Below are 19,953 nucleotides of genomic sequence, written 5' to 3' on the forward strand. Positions count from 1 at the left end.
CTTCTCAAGAACATTTTTTTTTTAAAATTATTTTCTACCCTACCAATAGCAATCCTATTCTTTATTCCTCAACTTTATTTTTCCTTTTATTGGTTTTTAATCTACCAATAGCAATCAAACTCTTTCTTTCTCTCTAACAAGAATAGCTCTTATAGTTGGAAAAAGAATAACACTTCCGTTTTTTATTTTTATTTTTCTGGTTCAAGCAAACCAATATCCTATTGTTCTTCTTGGTTGATTTTTTTTTGGTTTTTAATTTACTTTGTTTATGTCGTCAAACGTTTTATTTAATAAAGTAATTAAGCCAGTGGACTATTATTTATTTATTTATTTATTACTTATTTAGAAATATAATTTGAATAATTTCAGAACCGAACTCAAATTCTAATTTCTAGATCCGTCAACTAGACTAATTAATATCTTGTACTATTTATTTATAATGATAAACAATTAACAACAAAATAAATAAATAAATAAATAAATAATTTTGTTTTTAAGTTTAGGCCTTATTTGTGGCCCAACAAGAGCTTTTTTAGAAGAAAGCCCAATCCATTGTAGTTCTCATTCCCTTCCTCCTTGCTGCTGCTAGCCTAATTTCGTCTCAAGGTTGAGAGGGAGAACTCTTGCCCGATGATCACATCTACTAGTGGCGGTTGTCTTACATCTAGGTGCATCACGATTAGTCCTTTTCTTTATCGTTTTAAGTCGATTTGGGAAAATTTATCACCGTTGAAGGACAATCTGAGTTCGTTCTAGTGCTTCTCAAATTCATACATGTTGATTCAGACGATTAAACCTCAAACTTTACCAAGATTTTTATCGACAATCCCTTTTCTAGTGGAGTATTTTGATTACATTGCTACTTCGAGTCTCATGTTATAATTATTTAAATGGAATCTATGGAGGAGTCTTTTGCTAATGATGGGATGCTATGATCATTCAAATAGCTAGTGGTTCTAATGTTGTCTATGTCGAAAATTGTATGATACTTTATGTAAGTGGAGAGTTTTAGGACAAATATGTTGGTGTTCTTCATGAATCAATTGTTGGTTAATACGGAATATTGTTTGAAGAACCGAAGGAACGAATCATATTTGTTTGAAGAACCGAAGGAAAGAATCATATTTAAAAGGTCATAATGATTGTAATATTTTTTTGGTTTTAAAAGTCTATATTATGTATTGATTTAATAAACTTAACAATTTTAACAGCCCTGTTGTAACCACTAAATCCCAAATGTCTTTTATCTCTTGGTGCGCCGACATTTGGTGTCATGAACTCAGCAATTGGCAAGCGGCGACAGATCAATCGACAAGCTAAGGAGTTAGCAAACAGATCGACATAGTTGCTCTGATTAAAGTGAGTGCTCAGCCTCAGAACAGGAAGGCTAGGGTAAGGGCAAGAGGTCTACGAGGGATATCATGGAGGAAGAGATCATAGACTACATGTCAAAGAAGGCACAAAAGAAGGTATTTGTCTTTATTTCTTTTGGGTATTTCGTTAGGTTTTTTTGAGCGTTTTCAATTGGAGTCAACTGTCGCTTGGCAGGTTGCGAAGAAGCTCAAAACAAATGTGGTGGCTAAAAATTCTAACGATCCAAATCCTTTTGGAGAATCTAAGCTGACTGAGAAGTAATATTCCTTTTTTTAAGGCCATTTTTTTCCCAAATAAATTATGTTTAGGTATCTTATTTATTTGTCTATTCAAGTTAAATGTTTGATTGCTTCATTTATTTTGATTTACTCAATTCCAAGAAAAAAAATTGATCCTTGCATGATTGTAGCTATAATAGTGCATTGAAGGTATAGAAGAATAGTCAGAACTTGCAATCAATTAATCTATCAAATATCAGGGCATAATTGTATAGTTGAGATGTTTTTTTATGCGGACTATCTTTTTTTTACTATCACTTGAAATAGATTGTAGTGATCAATGAGAATATGCGCGAGGTATAAGGGGAAAAATGTAACAGATATAAAGTGATAAGGTCAAGAATCCTTGTTAAGAATTTAGAATTAAACTTTCGATTGTACAAGTTGCAAAATTGAAAGCAAACAAAATGAATAAGAGAAGATATAATAGGAAAAATAGATAGGGAGAAGTTGAAAAGGCACATTTCTTTGCTTTGTTTAAAGTATGTCTGTAGAGGGTGTTTTTGATATCTGAGTTCTCATATTATCTCCTTTCCTTCAAGTTATGTTTAGTTGGTGAAGGCAAAGGTAGACAAACATAAAGTGGAAATAAGTTGTTGGGTTAGCATAAGATACAGTTAGACTGCTTAGTAGAAGTTACTCTGTTAAAAGCTGCCGAAGCTTTCATTATATGTATTTGCTCTGCAACACCAAGGCACATACAGAATCAGGCATGAATATCTAGATATGACATTTTTCTTCTTTGTCTTATGCATTCATTTGATTATTTCTACACAAAATATGTTTTCTTCCTAATTAGACATTCATCGTCAAGATGCGTATTAATTCCTGTAGAAACATCATATCACTGTTTTGTATTGGTAGGCTTGTCTGGAGGAAAAAGATAGAACATGATATTACTTGAGGTGTACCTCTTAATATATTAGCGAAGGCTGAAAAGAGGAGGCAAAGAGAAAGAATGGTAATTATCATTGATAATTAAATAATTCATAATAGTTAGTTCTTTTTTTATATTATATTTCATTTTGCTTGGATTGATCAAGGAAGATTGGCTTTAGTAACTAATGAAGTACATTTTCCTAGTCTACTAAGCCTATTCTTTGCTTGGGTACTCATGATTATATGACTTGAAAACCCATAGTGGCATTTAAGGTTTGCTCCACCTGTCACTAACTAAGATGGTTGTATTAAGTGCAGAGTTGCTTCCTGTTAGATAATATACACTTTGGTTCCATCTGTGTATGTGAGACATGATAATATAATGTCACTACATATTAGTCAATTTCTTATACTGTTGGTCGCTCTTTATTTGCTGAATTTGTAGTTTGAACTTGATTTCACATTCGATACATGTTGTGCTCAAGGGAAATGAATGATGATTATTGTTCATGAATAAAGATAAAGTTTTCTAATTTGCTAAAAATGTGTCATTGCATAAACCTAAGTAGATTTTCCTGGATTCAACTCTTTTGAGTAATTCAGTTTATTCTTCTATATTCTATTTTTGAAAAACAATGGATTGAAATTTTACAGGAGGAAGAATTCTCTAATTTACTTTTTTATCTGCTACAACTCCGAAGTTTGGCTGTAGGTTTTTATTGTTGCAAACTAATATAATTTTACTGATGCAGGCTGAGATTGAAAAGGTCAAGAAAAGAAGGGAAAGCACAACATGAAGAAATGGTTTGGCCAAATTCTCAATTTTCTACGAATATACTTATCTGAATCTTTGTAAATGTTTTCCTTATGATAGTTTAGTTAAGTCTTCTCATACTTTCTTTGTAAAATGCTGCAGACGATGTTGGCAAGAAAGAGAGACCGAGCTGAGTTTCTAGATTGGGAGAAGAAAGAAGAAGAGGTGACTATATTTTCAACTTGCCACATTTTTTCTACTCTTGATTTTGTAGTCTTTCATGATATTCTTTTTTATCTTCTATTAATTTTGTTCTACTGTGCTGTTTCACTTTCATCAAAGCAAAGTTAGATCCGAGATTAGATTGTAGAAGGGCGTGCAAAACCCATTGACATACTTACAAAGACCCTTAGCGGTTCAGAAAAATTTGATTTTGGTCTAAATGAATCGTACGTTGTATTTAAGGTATTTAGCTCTCAATTCTCTCTTGATAAAGCTCTAACTTAAAATTCTCTAATGCTAATATTTACATTTAGATTAGGTTTCTTGAGTACTCGCTAACATTGAGAATTGTTGATTGTCATAACAGTTACCTCTTAATGTGTGTGTGTGTGTTTTTTTTTTTTTTTACTTTTGAATTGATTATTCATGGATATTAAACATTGTAACTGCAGGGGCTTACCCTGAAGGAATTGGAAGAATTTTGTGATGACATTAAAATGCATTTGGATTTGGATAAAACACCACCAATTCATATCAGATATTGGGAGGTGAAGTCCTTGCTTTTAGATCTTTCATGGTGCTTACAACTTGAATTTTTGTACATTCCATTGTACTGCCTTCTCTCCCTTTCTCTCACATGGAGAAGAAAGTTTATTCTTGATTTGCCTTTTAAAATGAGTCATTTCCATAATTTCATATGTTTTTTATAGGCATTATTGGCTATACATTTTTAAATTAGCTGATTTAGGAAGCAAAATATTATTTAAATAAATTTGGATGAATGAAAGATGAGGGATGTCTAATGTAATGCAAATATTATCAAATAAACTCGCCTATGATCAATTTATGTTATAAAAAGGAAATTATGTTTTGTGAACGACTTTAAGATTTCAGATTGTGTAGTTGGTCCATTGTGAACTTTTCCCCTTTTTTTTCCTAGTGTAGTTGATTCCTAATGTAGTTGATATCTTGTGGGTTCCTGATACTGAACAGGCGTTGATGGTAGTTTGCAACTGGGAACTTGTAGAAGCTCAGAAAAGAGATGCGATTGATTGAGCTAGAGTACGTGGTGAGCAAGCACCTCTGCTAGTTCTTGTAGAAGAAAGGGGTTTACACTCAAGCTTCGAGGCTGATGTGAAGGATCTATTAAAAGGGAAAGAGTCCAAGGAGTTGGAGTTGATGCAACAAAGAATTGAGTCAAAGATGCGCTCAGGCACTGCCAAGGTTGTCAAGTATTGGAAGGCTATTCTGAAACACCTCCAAAAATACAAGGCAAAGGTATGCTACCAATCTAGTACAATAATTACATGCTTTGAATGATCAGAATCATCGACTCTATATATATGGCCTCCTTTGTTCTTCTAGAGTTGAATCAACTTCATAATTTGACGTTAACCTTTATGCCTCTGCTATTTCCCTTCATGTTGATCTTTTAATATACTTATCCTGAATCTATGTCTCCTGCTAGTTACTATTGCAGCTGAACTGAAATCTTTGCTAGCTCTTTCTACCCATGTTGGACTTTGACACTATTACTTCGACGCCAACCAAGGTTTAAAATCTCGACCCGTATCGAGGTTTCGGTCCTACACCGAAATGATTCGGTTTTAGTATCGTGCTGTGCTGATAGGATTTCAATATATATATATATATATATATGGTGGTAAAAGGCGAATACGCTCACCCCCAGCGCCTTTGCCGACCCGTCCCAGGGCCAACAGGAGGAGGTACATCACGGGCGGCTACTAGCCTTTGGAATAGTGCCTAGCACATAAAGGAGGCATTTACCTCGGTTTTGTCGAGATTCAAACCCCAGACCTCATGGTAGTAACATCTGATGTGCTAACCACTAGATTATCCTGAGAGGGCACAATATATATATATATAGGCTTGGTTGTTGTTGTATTAATTTTATGTAACTTGACAGTATACATTTCTCAAAACTTCTAAAATAAAAAATAGCTAATTTAAAGTATTTTGTAGATGCAAATATCAGACATTCATATCAATAAATATGTGTTACGATCAGGAATTAAGAATTCTAAATGTAGAGAGCTGAATATGTTAATATTTATGGTTTCAAATCTTACTTATAAGATACAAAATTATTATCTCTAATAATTATATAAATTAACATAAAATCATAATTTATATTTAATAATTATATAAATTATTTATTTATTAATTTATATAATATATAATTATAGTTCATAAATATTCTAACGTGTATACATATAGCTTATATTGAATTATAAAATAAAATTTATTTAAAAATTTTATATATTTATTAAAAAAATAACAATTATTTTTTTAGAATTATTTATAAAATTTTAAAATAATTTTAAATATTTTTATAAAATTTGAATCTATTTTTAATTTATAAAAATAATTTAAATTTTTTTTTAATTTTTTTTTAATTATATAGCTATATATTATATAAATTATCTATTTTTTATTTTATTTTTTTTATATTTTTAATAAAAATGTGCATTATAATTATATTAATTAATTAACAATTTATTTAATTAATTATTAGTTTTTATAATATATAACTATAATAATTAATTAGAAATAGTTATTATATATATAATATAATGACATTAATTAAAACATTTTATAAAACCTAACTTTTCCTCATTCTCGCGATTCTGCTGCCTTCGCCTCGCCGCCTTGCCGTTGCTGCAAGGCTCGTGTGATTACTCCATGGCGGTTGCGGGGCTCACGCGACGAGTCCTCCATCGCCGCGATGCTCGCGCGACGAGTGTGCCACGACTGAGGAGCTCATGCGACGCCTCCTCTGCGGCCGCAGGGCTTGGGCGACGCCTCTGAGATCGACCATGGGCTTCGAAACCTTTTGAATGCCGGTGTCGGGCGGAACGGTAAGTTTCGTCCGTTCCACCCGTTCCTCTTGGCACGGGACGAAATTTATATCCTTACGCCAACACTTGATGTGGACACTTGCACATCTATTGGTTATGCGCAAAAAATACTCATTTCCCTGTCTATGTAACTTAGCTTATAGGTATAGGTGTCATTCATACTTCCCCATAGGTTGACGCAGTTGATACCTAAGTGTGTTTGCTCTAATAGGTCTTGAGATCAATTTTTAGCCGGTGCAAAATGCCTCGTTGGGTGCCTGATCTCTCCCATGCAAAGGCCCACTGCGCTAAGACAAAATATCCCCGTAATTTACCTGCATGTATCTTGTCATGGAACCAACGATACTGAATCGCTTGGAGTAAACGATATCACCCTTTTGCTCCAATATTTGGCCTTATTTTTGTTTAAGTAAGGATAGGTGTCCTCGAATAGAAAAGGATAATTGAGGACCATGACAGATGTGCCTTTGTCTCATTACTTTTCATTTCAATGGTAAAGAATGTGCCAAACACACATTTAAATAAAACATATGTCTTCCATTATGCATCTGGTTATAATAACTTGGGAATTTAATTAACTTAGTTATCTGAACTTGTTTGAGTCCTATACTTATGCTGTAAGTTTTATTATTATTTTTATTATTATTATTATTATTTTTCTAGATTACAAGCATTATTCTCGTGAGAATGTAATCGAGGAAGCTGATGAACCCGAAGATGCAGGTTCATTCTCACCTCAAACTCTTGCAAGGTGATGAAGACAATGATGCGATTGATCTTGAAGAAGACTGGGCTAAACCGGTAATGTGCCTCTCCTGCTGTTGGGCAACTTCTACTGTACATCCCATGGAACAAGCCTAGAATTCATCTCAACTTTTTGTTTTTATTCTTGATATTCCATGTTGAATCGTGTTGAGTTGGGCACTCCTGGCTTTTTGATTAATTCGTGTTTGGTTTGGCTGATTTGGAAGGACGAATTGCAGATATCAGCCAGTCAATTGGGATCAGTGATGGATTTTTGCTTATTCTGACAACCAATTTATTTGACTTTCTCCTTGGTGCATTACTTTCTGAATTGGGAGGCTTTTCAGAGTATGCTTAATTTAGTATCTCATCTCTTGCAGGAGCGGAAACGCAAGGTTGTAGCAATGGAGCAGCGAATGAGGACTCAAGAAGCAATGACTGCAGAGAAGGCGAGCACACCTGAAGACATTATATGGAACTTGAAGTCATGAAAGCGATGGGACCTATGGAAGAAGGTGATGCAGTTTTCGGTGCTGACTCTGAAGAACTCTGGATTCATTGGTATTATTTTACTCTCTTTTCTTCGTGTGAAAACTACATGTTCTATTGTGGTGTGACTTTTTTTTCATCAATAACCACTTTATGTGAAATCCATTTTGTTTTAGAAGCGTCATCTATGGATCATTTTGAAAAACATTGCTTATGGATTTAAAAAAAAAGAGATATCTAACAAGTGAAAGTTTTAAAGGACTTATTTTTTGCTATTGGGTTTTTATTTTTTTTCAGGTGTATTGGCGGCATGATAAATACCGTTCGTGAAAGCCCAAGTATTCGAATTGTGTTTTTAATGGATCTGAGCGGAACAAGTACAATCCAACTCATTATGATCACGACGATCCTCCTCCTAATATTGTCAAGAGATACAAGTTCCACATATTTTACCCTGATCTTGTTGATAAGTCGAGAACACCAATGCATATTGTTGAGAAGGATGACAACACTGATGAAACTTGCATTATGATTCCATGCTGGGCCACCCTACGAGGATATTGTGAGTAGCAATTTATCAAGCTTCTAACAATATGTTAATGAAAATATCAAATGCCAACATTGAGTGCCAACATTGATCCCTCTCTAATGAAGAATTCCAAATTTAGTCTTATACTAAAATATCCAATCCAAGTTGAAATATCCTTGTGTAGTCATATCGGATCATTTTGCCAAGTAGCTTGATACAGGAATGATATGTTACTTGATTCTCACTGTGCGACTGTACGTGACTTTTTGTAGCAGTACTCCATCATTTTTTGTCTCCTCGTCCTCTTAAAAATCTAAACATTTTTGAATCATCCTTCGAACTCCCTCATTTTTCTCAGTGCATCCTCACCTCCCAAGCCGTCGATCAACATCTTTGCCAATTAACTCCCTTGGTGCTGCTAGCCTCGTTGAGCCTGTTTGTCGTCGTTCATTTGCAATGTGTTTTCTTGTATATATGCCCTAAACATCTTCTTACTCCATCTAAATGTTACAGTTTTAGGATTTATACAACGTTGTAGCAGTTATAAAATCGTAATTACTACAATACTCTTAGACTAGAATATTGTAGTAGTTACAGAATTATAGCTGCTACAAAGCGATAGTCACGTTGTAGCAGTTATGATACCCTAGTCGTTATTATATCTATTTGCAATGCTGTTAGAAAAAATTATTTTGAAAAAAATTATTAGATTCGATTTTAATTTTTAAATTGCAATGTTTAAGCAATATGTATAATTTATAACATTTTGTACTATATGAGATATGTTACAATGAAAGTCGCGCATAGTCATACCGCAGGAGTCGGGAAGCATATCCGTCCTTAAAGTGTATTTTATGTTGAAATTGTCATAATTAACCAATCCACTCTTACCTAGGTTAATTTTAACGTAAAATGTTCTCATCATACTTTTGATTCACTTTTATTGAATGAGATTAATAGATTGAAAATTGGTCAATTTCTTGCATCCGTGGCCGTTTTTCTAATCTTTGAATTTATTGGTACCGCCTAGAATCAATTTTGGCCAAGTTTAGCATGAATAACATTTATAGTTTTTCCTCATTTTGAATTTATTGGAACCACCTCCAATCAAACTTTGCCAAGTTTAGTATGAATATCATTTATAAGCTATTCGGCGAAATATTTTGATGCTCAAAAAGAATTTTTATTGTATGGTGGGTGAGGCGGTTTGATTTAACCATTTCAAATAAGAATATCTGAACTAGGAAGTTTTTAATTATAAAGGACGATTGTAGGTATTTGCCCTAACTACAATTCAACTATTAAATGGTTGCTAATATGCTTGTATATATTGTTCGACAGGTTTTTCACATTGAAAGGTAGAAAATATGAAATGACATATTGGTAGTTAAGTATCTCAAATTATCTTCATAATACCATTAATTACATTTTACATCCCTTAATAGAAATTTAAGAATGAATAAATACACCTTGCTTGACCATAAATTACGTAATTATCTTTTGTTCACTCTCTTTTAATTCTAGGTGAAGATGGAGCGGAGCTAGTCGGGAGCTTGGTGGACGTCGAGTGATCTCCGTCGTTGAACGGCCTGATGGAGGCGGAGTCCATCTGCCAGACCTTGACTGACTTGCAGGTGACGTCCCCGGCGGTGGCATTGTTGAAGAGGAAGATCTGCGTCTGCCCGTAGACCCTCGTCGGGTACACCCTCGATGTGATGCACCTCCGCCCTCCTTGCGCAAAGCTCTCCACGATCGAATGATCCACCTGTCAAAATTTATCATCCATCCTCTTAATTACTTGAAACAATTTTTGATAAAGTTTTCCACTGTAATTAGTTTAGTTAGCTAGATCGCTCAGTACCATTATCCTTAGCGATAAGGTTTCACCATCAAGCACCGGAACCAAGCTTCCGTACACTCTCTTCGCCAGATCACCGGCCAACGACGACCTAAACGAAGGTAATTTACACCCATGAAATCCATTTAAATTCATTAACAGCACTTTAATTATATATAGTTCATGCCTGAGCTCATCTTGGCAGAAATGGGTGGTGATGCCGCCGTCGGTTCTCCTCCCAACGTAGAAATACACCGCGGTCTGCTCCAGACGGTCCCGGTCGGCCAGCACGAGCAAACCGAACGGGCCGAGCGCGCCCCGGCCGGCGGCTCCACCGCTCGTGCTGCAGTTGTATCCGACATCGGCCAGTGCAGATTTGTTCACCGTGAACTCCGCGACGATGTCCAAAGTGGCTGCTCCGACGTCCAAGGGCACGACGGAGCCGGCGGCGAGGGTGACGTTGGCGAACTCTTTTCCGGCGATCCTCAGCCTCTCGACCTCCTCCACCGGCCACTGGAGGAGGTTGCTGCCGGTCTTCTGGTCGAACACTACGGTTCTTGGAATGGCCTGCGGATTCAAGCAAATTGAGGAATCGTCCATAAAATCGACCAGAAGGGGGCAAAATTGGCACCTGGAGGGACGCCCAGCCCTTGGCCACGTCGGCCCGCTCGCTGTCGGTCTCACCGACCCAACCCCACAGGACTCGCCGCCGCTTCGCCGGGTCGAAGAATGTCTTGGACGCGTAGAACTTGCCGTAGTCGTACCGCAGCCCGATACCGACGTCGGCCGCCGGCTCATCTGGCTCCCATGAGTTTCGCGACGCGTCGTACCTCCCGATCGCGTAGTAGTCGTGCTTGTCGTCGTCCAGGCTGGCCTTGAGCACGTGCTTCACGTCGGGACCTGCCGGCGCCGACGTGTCCAGCCCCGTCGCCGATTCCGTCGCCACCGGGTAGAAGTCCACGCACTCCCACATCCCCGTGCCCTCCACCTCGTGCAGCGCGCCGGGGAGCAACTCGTACTTTAAGAAGTCAACCGTCCGGTAGACCAGCACGATCCCCGCGTGCCGCCGCGTGTCATTCTTCGATCCAATGGCGACGTGCCACGCGTCTCCCACGAACCAGGCGGTGGTGGGGTCCCGGAAGTCCTTCGCCTGGACCTCCGGCGGCGGGACGAGAACCGGGTTCTCCCCATGCTTGGCCCACGACAGCAAGAGCGGGTCGGTGGGGTCCGCCGGGAAAGCGAGGTTCTGGACTTGGACCGACTCGGCGGTCGAGCCGGTGTAGAGCACGGCGAGGCGGCCGTCGGGGAGGAGCGTGGCGGACCCGGTCCACACGCCATTGGCGTCGTACCAGCGATCGGGAACCATGGTGACGGGCAAGTAGAGCCAGTGGACGAGGTCGTGGGAGACAGCGTGCCCCCACGTTATGTTCCCCCACACGGCGGAGTCGGGGTTGTACTGGTAGAACAGGTGATACCATCCCTCGTAGTAAACAGGCGCTGTAAGATTTTACTTTAATTTCAAAATCACGATCGAGGAATTACTATTTAAACCGGACGAGTCTAGCATTTTCAAATGCTACACTGTTCTAACTCACCGTTAGGATCTGAGTCGAGCATTTCATATCGCACGCAGCACATGCACAACGATTCACCGTCAGCGAAGAAAAGAAAACAGAGGAAGGAAAGAAAGAAAAACAGAGAGGGAGAGAGGGAGACCATTCATCCAATTCTTCTCTGGTTGGAAATGGAAGGAGGTGCGTTGCCAGAGGAACATGTTGTTGGTCCAGGGGTACGACGAGTCGGAGAACAGCCTCGAGCCGGTGGACTTCTCCGAGACGCCGGCGGCGGGGCCACGGGAGACCGGGAGGTTTTGAGCTTTCCCCGGCTCGACGCCATTGGTGTTTCGGGGGGAGAGGAGGCAGAGGAGGAGCACGGCGGAGGCTCCGGCGACGGAGAGACACCAGAGGAGCTTCTTCTTGGAGGAGGGAGAGGGGCGGTGGAGGAGAGGAGGATAAGAGGAGTAGTCCATGGCGGTGGTGGATCGATTGAGTGTGGTTGAATAATGAATGCTGCTGTTGTATGGGGTGAATTATAAAGTAGGAAAGGAGGAGGAAGGGAAACTGAGAAGGGACGGAAGAAAGGGACCGATACTAAATATGATGATGGTGCATTAATAGGTGGTAATTAAAAAAAAACGAGGGAGGAAGAGAGAAACAAAAAACGAAGTTTGATTGATACCTGCCATGTGGGCCCTCCCTCAGGAGTAACACTTCTCTATATATATTTTGATAGTTCAGATGTAATTAGACTTTGGGTTTAATTAATCTCAACTAAACTTGAATGTGGTCATGCCCGGCAATCAACTTTTCAAATCTTTAATCTTATTAGATGAAAATGTATTACAATACGCTATAGTTAGGATTTGAAATCATGTCCCAATTGTGGTAAAAAAGGTGAATATATTCGTCCCTAGTGCTCCCGTCAATTCGTCCCAGAGTCATCACGGAGAAGGTAAATCACGGGCGACTACTAGCCTTTGGAATAGTGACTAGCACATAAGGGAGGTATTTACCTCGACTTTGTCGAGATTCGAACTCCAGACCTCATTATAGTAACACCTCATGCACTAGCCACTAGACTTATCCGAGGGGACTTGAAATCATATCCCAAGGACTTTATCTTTGTGTGACGATGATGATGGTAGAAATTGTTTTGAATTATGGTTGATGTGGGATATATCTAGAGGGCTTAGAGGAAATTAGGGAAAGGAGGAGGAGCAATTTATTTTTTTCACATATGGAGGGTTTTGGGGTTTTATGGGGCACTGTTCATCATGTTGAGGAAGTGGGGGAGGGGGGTGCTGGTTGCTTTCGCCGCCAGGAGGAAGATGCAATGGGTGGCCGCCTTTGTTGCCTTCGACGTCGACCAAGTTCAATGCCGGCAGCCCCTTGCTCAAGTCGCTGCCTCACGCATGCCGACGCCATCTCATGCGTCGGCGTCGTCTTCTCCGCAACATACACACGCGCCCGCCACTCCCCTCCTTCTCCTCCTCACGTTGCCTTCCTCACACAACGCACCATTCGACACCACCTCTGCCCTTCCTCTTCTCTCTCTCGGTCTCTCTCTCTCTCTCTCTATCTCTCTCACATAGCTGCCTCCCGCCATCGCCAGCATAGACGCACGCCGCCAGAGCCCTCATTTTCTCCCTCACTCGCGCTGCCATGCGCCGACAACCCTCTCTCCCTCTCCTCTCGCCGACAGTCTCAGCGAGCAGCCCATGCGTCGGCAACACTCTCTCCCTCTCTATATCGATGCCCCAGCACTGCCTCTCTTCGCTCTACAATCCTGGCTAGCAGCCGTTAGCCACAGATGTCGCTGCCAGATCTGATCAGCCAGCAACCCTATCGTCAGATTTGACTTGTTGGTACCCTTACCTCTAGATTCGATGTGGATCAATGTTTGCGTAGTCCGTGTTCCGATGATCTAGCATTCCGCTCGGTCATTCTGATCTAGTCCATCTCGGCCCACGTGTTGTTGTCATATTTCGGCCTTTGTGCCATTACTGTACCTTAGCCTATGTGTCGCTATTATCTTCCAGCCTGTGTGTCGATGTCATAGCTCGACCTGTGTGCCGAGGTCGTATCGAGTTTCGTGCCACCGCGTTCGGCTCCTCGTCGTTAGATCCAGCTCTCTAGCCTGCTCATAGTCATCTACTCTTCTGGGTCACAACAACTCGAGCAGCGTCCCACCTGAGGGTGCCCCCTCGAGTCAGGGTACATTCTCCATACTCACTCTACATTCATTTCATTATTATGTGTCTTAATATGTTACTTATATATTTGTTGGATCTGCCTCGAGTATCGGGGTACTAGGGACCGGGGCAACCTAGTCGCTGGCTACAGGTAGCGTTGACCAGAGGACTTTTGACGACTTGGTCAACATAGAAGTGATCTCAGGATACCCCCTCTCCGGGACATCGTAATTCGGTCAACATTTCATCCACCTCACCCGGTGGTCCGTCTGACTCAGATTCTGGACAGGATCAATTTGTCGCCGTCTGTGGGAATCTTCTCCACCTGTTCTGGAACGTGAAGATGGATAACATCGGGAGGTTCTCTGCTTTTATCACAGTCCCGGAGGATCTTGATGAACATACTGTTTTCTCCTCTCGCTCCACGGGTATTCGGGACTCGAGAGATTGAATTGGAGCTTCAGCTGACCGACAAGTTAGTTTTTCCATTATATTTTTTCCTTGACTCCATGGGTATTCGGGAGTCAAGAGACTGAGAAAAACCCTCAGCCGGTTGGCACGGCTCCTCGATCAGGTACATTATGGGCTCTACTCTTTTATAGTTATAGGATCTACTATAGTTCTTGATAAAAGAGTAAGATCCTAGTTCCTTGATAAAAAAATAGGACCCTAGATCTTTGATCGGACACTAGGGGCATAACTCCCCGATCAGACATTAGGGGCACAACTCCCCGATCAAACAATAGGGACACCACCTCCGGATCAGTGACTTGCAGTACAACTTCCCAATCAGGATTTAGAAGTCTTGCTCTTTGATTACAGGCTAGAGGTCTTAGTTTCTGATCAGGGATTAGGGGCCCAACTCCCCGGTCAGGTGTGTTATAGGCTCTACACCCTTCACTATGAGGCTCTGCATCCTTTTACTACTACAGGCTCTACACTCTTCACTATAGGGCTCTGCATCCTTTTACTGCTACAGACTCTGCACCCTTCACCATGGGGCTCTACATCCTTTTACTGCTACAAGCTCTGCACCCTTCACAATGGGGATCTGTATCCTCTTACTATTATATACTCTGCATCCTCCACTTGTTTTGCATCCTCTTACATCTACACTCTCTACTCCCTTCACTCACAGTGCTATGCTTCCTTCTATTGCTATGGACTCTGCTCCCTTATATTACCATGGGTTTCACTCCCTTTAATGATCAGGGTTCAGATTGTTATCTTCCCCTCTCACTCCATAGGTATTCGGGAGTTGAGGGACCGAGACAAATCCTTAGTAGGGCGACACCACTCCGCGATCAAATATGATAAAGGCTCTCCTCCCTCATATTGCTACGGGTTCCGCTTCTATGGAATTCAAGGCTTCACCTCCCCCATTCAGGGTCGAGCTATCACCACTGGTCTCGGACCAGAGTGTCACCACCGGTCTCGGATCGGAATATCGCTAACGATTTCTCGGTCAGGCCTCCAAATCACTTCCTGGTCAGACCTCCAGACTCTCGCCCCAGTGTGAGTTATAAGCGAGCATGCTCTCACGCCCAACAACCTCCTGGTCGGGCTCCAGACTCACGTCCCAATGCGAGTTATAAGTGAACATGCTCTCACGCCCCAGACTCACGTCCCAGTGCGAATTATAAACGAGCATGCTCTCGCGACCAACGACCTCCCAGTCGACCTCCAGACTCTCGCCCCAACGCGAGTTATAAATGTGCATGCTCTCACGCTTCTAGACTCTCGCCCCAGCGTGAGTTATAAGTGAGCATGCTCTCACGCCTCCAGACTCGCCCTACCACGAGTTATAAGTGAGCATGTTCTCACGCCTCCAGACTCTCGTCCCCGTGCGAGTTATAATCGAACATGCTCTCACGGCCAACGACCTCCCAGTCGAGCTCCAGACTCTTACCCGAGTGCGAGTTATAAGCGAGCATGCTCTGCCCGACCAATGACTTCCCAGTCGGGCTTCAGACTCTCGCCCTAGTGCGAGTTATAAGTGAGCATGTTCTCATAACCAACGGCCTCCCGGTCATGCTCTCACGATCAATTACTAGTTGGACGGTTTACTCCCTAATCAGGGACTCGCCACTCTGCTTGGTTCTCACTGCTCTCGCCTTACACGTCGCTTTGCCCGACACTCACCATTCGCGTTTTCGTTCACTGTTGTTGCTCGGTCGGCACTCACTGCTCACTCGTCGCTTTGCCCGACACTCATCACACTTGTTTCGCTTGTCGCTCTGCCCGACATTCTCTCTCTATTGCCTGATCGATATTTTTTCGGTCGCTCGGTCACGGTTACTGTCGCTCGGTCGATATTTTCTTAGTCGCACCCTCGACATCGCTTGCTCATCGTCGTTCAACCCGCTCGGTATTCTCTCTCTATTGCCCGATCGATATTTTTCGGTTGCCCGATCACGGTTACTGTCGCTCGGTCGACATTTTCTCGGTCTCACGCTTGACACCGATCGCCCATCCTCTTTCGACCCGCTCGACATTCTCCCTATTGCCCCCAAACTCTCGCCCCAATGAGAATTATAAGCGAGCATACTCTCATGACCAACGACCTCTCGGTCAGCCTCCAGACTCTCGTCCCAGCGTGAGTTATAAGTGTGCATACTCTCACGCTTCCAGACTCTCGCCCCAACGCAAGTTATAAGTGAGCATGCTCTCACGCCTCCAGACTCTCGCTCCAGTGCGATTTATAAGTGAGCATGTTCTCACGCCCCCAGACTCTCGCCCCAGTGAGAGTTATAAGCGAGCATGTTCTCGCGACCAATGACCTTCCGGTCGGGCTCCAGACTCTCGCCCCAGTGCAAGTTATAAGCGAGCATGCTCTCGCGACCAACAACTTTCCAATCGGGCTCCAGACTCTCGCCCCAGTGTAAGTTATAAGTGAGCATGTTCTCACGACTAACGGCCCCCTGGTCATGCTCTCACGATCAATTACTAGTTGGACGGGTTACTCCCTAGTTGGGGAATCGCCTTACTCGCCGCTTTGCTTGGTTTTCATTGCTCTCGCCTTACATGCCGCTTTGCCTGACACTCACCATTCGCGTTTTCGCTCACCGTTGTTGCTCGGTTGGCACTCACTGCTCACTCGCCGCTTTGCCCGACACTCATCACACTTGCTTCGCCCGTCGCTTTGCCCGACATTCTCTCTCTATTGCCCGATCGACATTTTTCGGTTGCCCAGTCACAATTACTATCGCTCTGTGGACATTTTCTCGGTCGCGCGCTTGACACCGATTGCCCATCCTCTTTCAACCTGCTCAACATTCTCCCTATTGCCTGATCGGTAATTTTCGATTGCCCCATCGTGGTTTCTTGTTGCTTGGTCGACATTTTCTCAGTCGTGATTTCCTGTTGCTTGATTGGCATTTTCTTAGTCGCGCCCTCGACATCGCTTGCTCATCGTCGTTCCACCCGCTCGGCATTCTCCTTATTGCCTAGTTGGCATTTTTCTGGTCACCCAGTCGCGATTTCCTGTCGCTCGATTGACATTTTCTTGGTCGCGCCCTCGACATCGGTTGCCTGTCGTCGTTCCACCCGCTCGACATTCTCCTTTTTGCCTGGTTGGCTTTTTTCCGGTCACCCGATCTTGATTTCCTATCGCTCGATCGATATTTTTCTCGATCACACTCATTGCTTTACTCGCTTGTCGTCGTTTCACTCGCCCGATTGCGATTTACTATCACTCGATCGACATTTTTCTTGGTCGCGCTCCCAGCTTTGCTCATCTATTATTCTCTCTATTGCCCGATTGCGATTTACTATCGCTCGATTGGTATTTTTCTCGATCACGCTCATGGCTTTGCTCACTTGTCATCACTTCACTCGTTAGCATTCTCTCTATTGCCCGGTAGCTCACTTGTCATCACTTCACTCGATCGCAGTCACGCCTCTACTCGTCCATCATTCTCTCGATTACCTGGTCGTGATTCACTGTCGCTCGGTCAGTATTTTTCTCGGTCGCACTCATGGCTCTGCTCATCCATCATTCTCTCAATTGTCCGGTCACGATTTACTGTTGCTCGATCAACATCAGCTTGGTTGCTCGCTCGTACCGCTTAGCCACTCACTCAACATTCTTATAATCACTCGGTCTGCATTTGCTCAGTCGCCTGCTCAGGCTTGTCCGACCGTCTTCGCGATATCACTTGGTCTCCCGAACGACATTCAATTGATCGCTTACTCGGCATACGATCGCTACCATTTTTCGTCACTCACTCGGTATTACTTCAGTCACTTACTCGGCACTATCATAGTTACTCGTCTGATACTATATGACAAGCCCAACAATCTGACTATGCATTTAGGAGGGATTTTGTTTTTCGTTTGGCTGGGTCTAGTCAGTCGGAGTTGCGCCTTCTTCGACTAGATTTGAAGGAGAGACTTGTGATGTGGATATATCTAGAGGGCTTAGAGGAAATTAGGGAAAGGAGGAGGGGCAATTTGGTCTTTTCACATGTGGAGTCACATTGAGGGTTGGGGGGGGGGGGGGGCTGGTTGCTTCTGCCGCTAGGAGGAAGATGCACGGGGTGGCCGCCTTCGTTGCCTCTGACGTCGGCCATGTCCGATGTCGGTAGCCCCTTGCCCTCACTGTAACACCTCGGCTCGGGCGGGCCCCACCCGACCGAATTGGGAGTGCCACCAAGAATTGCCCATCAGGTTGACGACTAGATCCACAGGCTACCAGAGGCTCTTTCAGCGTGTTTTGTCCTCACTCACACGCACCCTGGAAAATTTCCCAAGAGGTCACCCATCTTCAGATTTTTCCAAACCAAGCACGCTTAACTTTGGAGTTCTTAAGTTTGGGCTTCCGAAAATGAAGGTGTACCTTGGTGATATGGATAGTACCATTTGACCTTTTAAGCCATACTTAACCAGAATCTCAGAATCGGAGTATTACAATCACCCACACTTAAAGACACAACGCTCTCGTTGTGTAACCATGAATCACACCACAGACAAATCTTAGAATCTCCCTCGCTAGGTGGTGCCCTAGGTGCTCCTGCTACATGCACATTCACGGTCACAATATCGCTCTGATACCATCTGTAACGCCCGGCTCGGACAGGCCCCACCCGATCGAACCGAGAACGCCACCAAGAATTGCTCATCGGGTTGACGACTAGCTCCACAGACCACCGGAGGTCCTTTCAGCGTGCTTTGTCCTCACTCGCACGCACCCTGGAAAACTTCCCAGGAGGTCACCCATCCTTAGATTTTTCCAAGCCAAGCACGCTTAACTTTGGGCTTCCGAAAAGGAAGGTGCACCTTGGTGATATGGATAGTACCATATAACCTTTTAAGCTATACTTAACCAGAATCTCAGAACTGGGGTATTACGCTCACGCTACCGCCTCACGCATGCCGACGCCATCTCATGCGTCGACGCCGTCTTTTCCGCAGCACACACACACGACCGCCACTCCCCACCTTCTCCTCCTTACGCCGCCTTCCTCACGCAACCCACCATTCGGCGCCACCTCTGCCCTTCATCTTCTCTCTCTCTCTCTATCTCTCTCACACAGCCGCCTCCCGCCATCGTCGGCTTAGAAGCACACCGCCAGATCCCTCATTTTCTCCCTCACTCATGCTGCCACGCGCCGACAACCCTCTCTCCCTCTCCTCTTGTCGACAGTCTCAACAAGCAGCCCACGCGTCGGCAACCCTCTCTCCCTCTCCATATCGATGCCCCGACACCGCCTCTCTCCGCTCCATAGTCTTGGCTAGCAGCCGTCAGCCATAGATGTCGCTATCGGTGCCACTGTCGGTGCCCTCGCTGCCGGATCTGATCAGCTAGCAGCCCTGTCGTCAGATTTGACTTGTTGGTGCCCATACCTCTAGATTCGACGGGGACCAATGTTTGCGTAGTCTATGTTCTGACAATCTAGCATTCCGCTCGATCATTCCGATCTAGTTCGTCTCGCCCTGCGTACCATTGTCATATTTCAGCCTTTGCGCCATTCTTATACCTCGGCCTACGTGCCACTATTATCTCTCGGCCTGTGTGCCAATGTCATAGCTCAGCCTGCGTGCCGAGATCACATTGAGTTTCGTGCCATCGCGTTCGACTCCTTGTCGTTAGATCCAACACTCCAGCCTGTTCATAGTCATCTGCTCTTCTGGGTCACAGCAACTCTAGCAGCGTCCCACCTGAGGGCGTTCCCCTGGGTCAAAGTACGTTCTTTGTAGTCACTATTCATTCATTTCA

The 19,953-nt window shown here is 43.2% G+C and overlaps 1 protein-coding gene and 1 pseudogene across 1 annotated transcript; one reads left to right on the forward strand and one right to left on the reverse strand.

Moving 5' to 3' along the window:
- Positions 1-680: 680 nt before the first annotated feature.
- LOC121972791 lies at positions 681-9,535 on the forward strand (annotated as a pseudogene).
- LOC121971183 (beta-fructofuranosidase 1-like) lies at positions 9,529-12,123 on the reverse strand. The gene is made up of 6 exons (XM_042522329.1): positions 11,702-12,123; positions 11,581-11,589; positions 10,617-11,482; positions 10,173-10,552; positions 10,010-10,097; positions 9,529-9,913 (listed from the first exon to the last, which is right to left on the reverse strand). The coding sequence occupies exons 1-6, from the start codon at positions 12,012-12,014 to the stop codon at positions 9,653-9,655; spliced, it is 1,917 nt and encodes a 638-aa protein (XP_042378263.1). The 5' UTR covers positions 12,015-12,123; the 3' UTR covers positions 9,529-9,652.
- Positions 12,124-19,953: the final 7,830 nt, after the last annotated feature.

The sequence above is a fragment of the Zingiber officinale genome, chromosome 4A (genome assembly GCF_018446385.1).
Source record: "Zingiber officinale cultivar Zhangliang chromosome 4A, Zo_v1.1, whole genome shotgun sequence".
Lineage (NCBI taxonomy): Eukaryota > Viridiplantae > Streptophyta > Magnoliopsida > Zingiberales > Zingiberaceae > Zingiber > Zingiber officinale.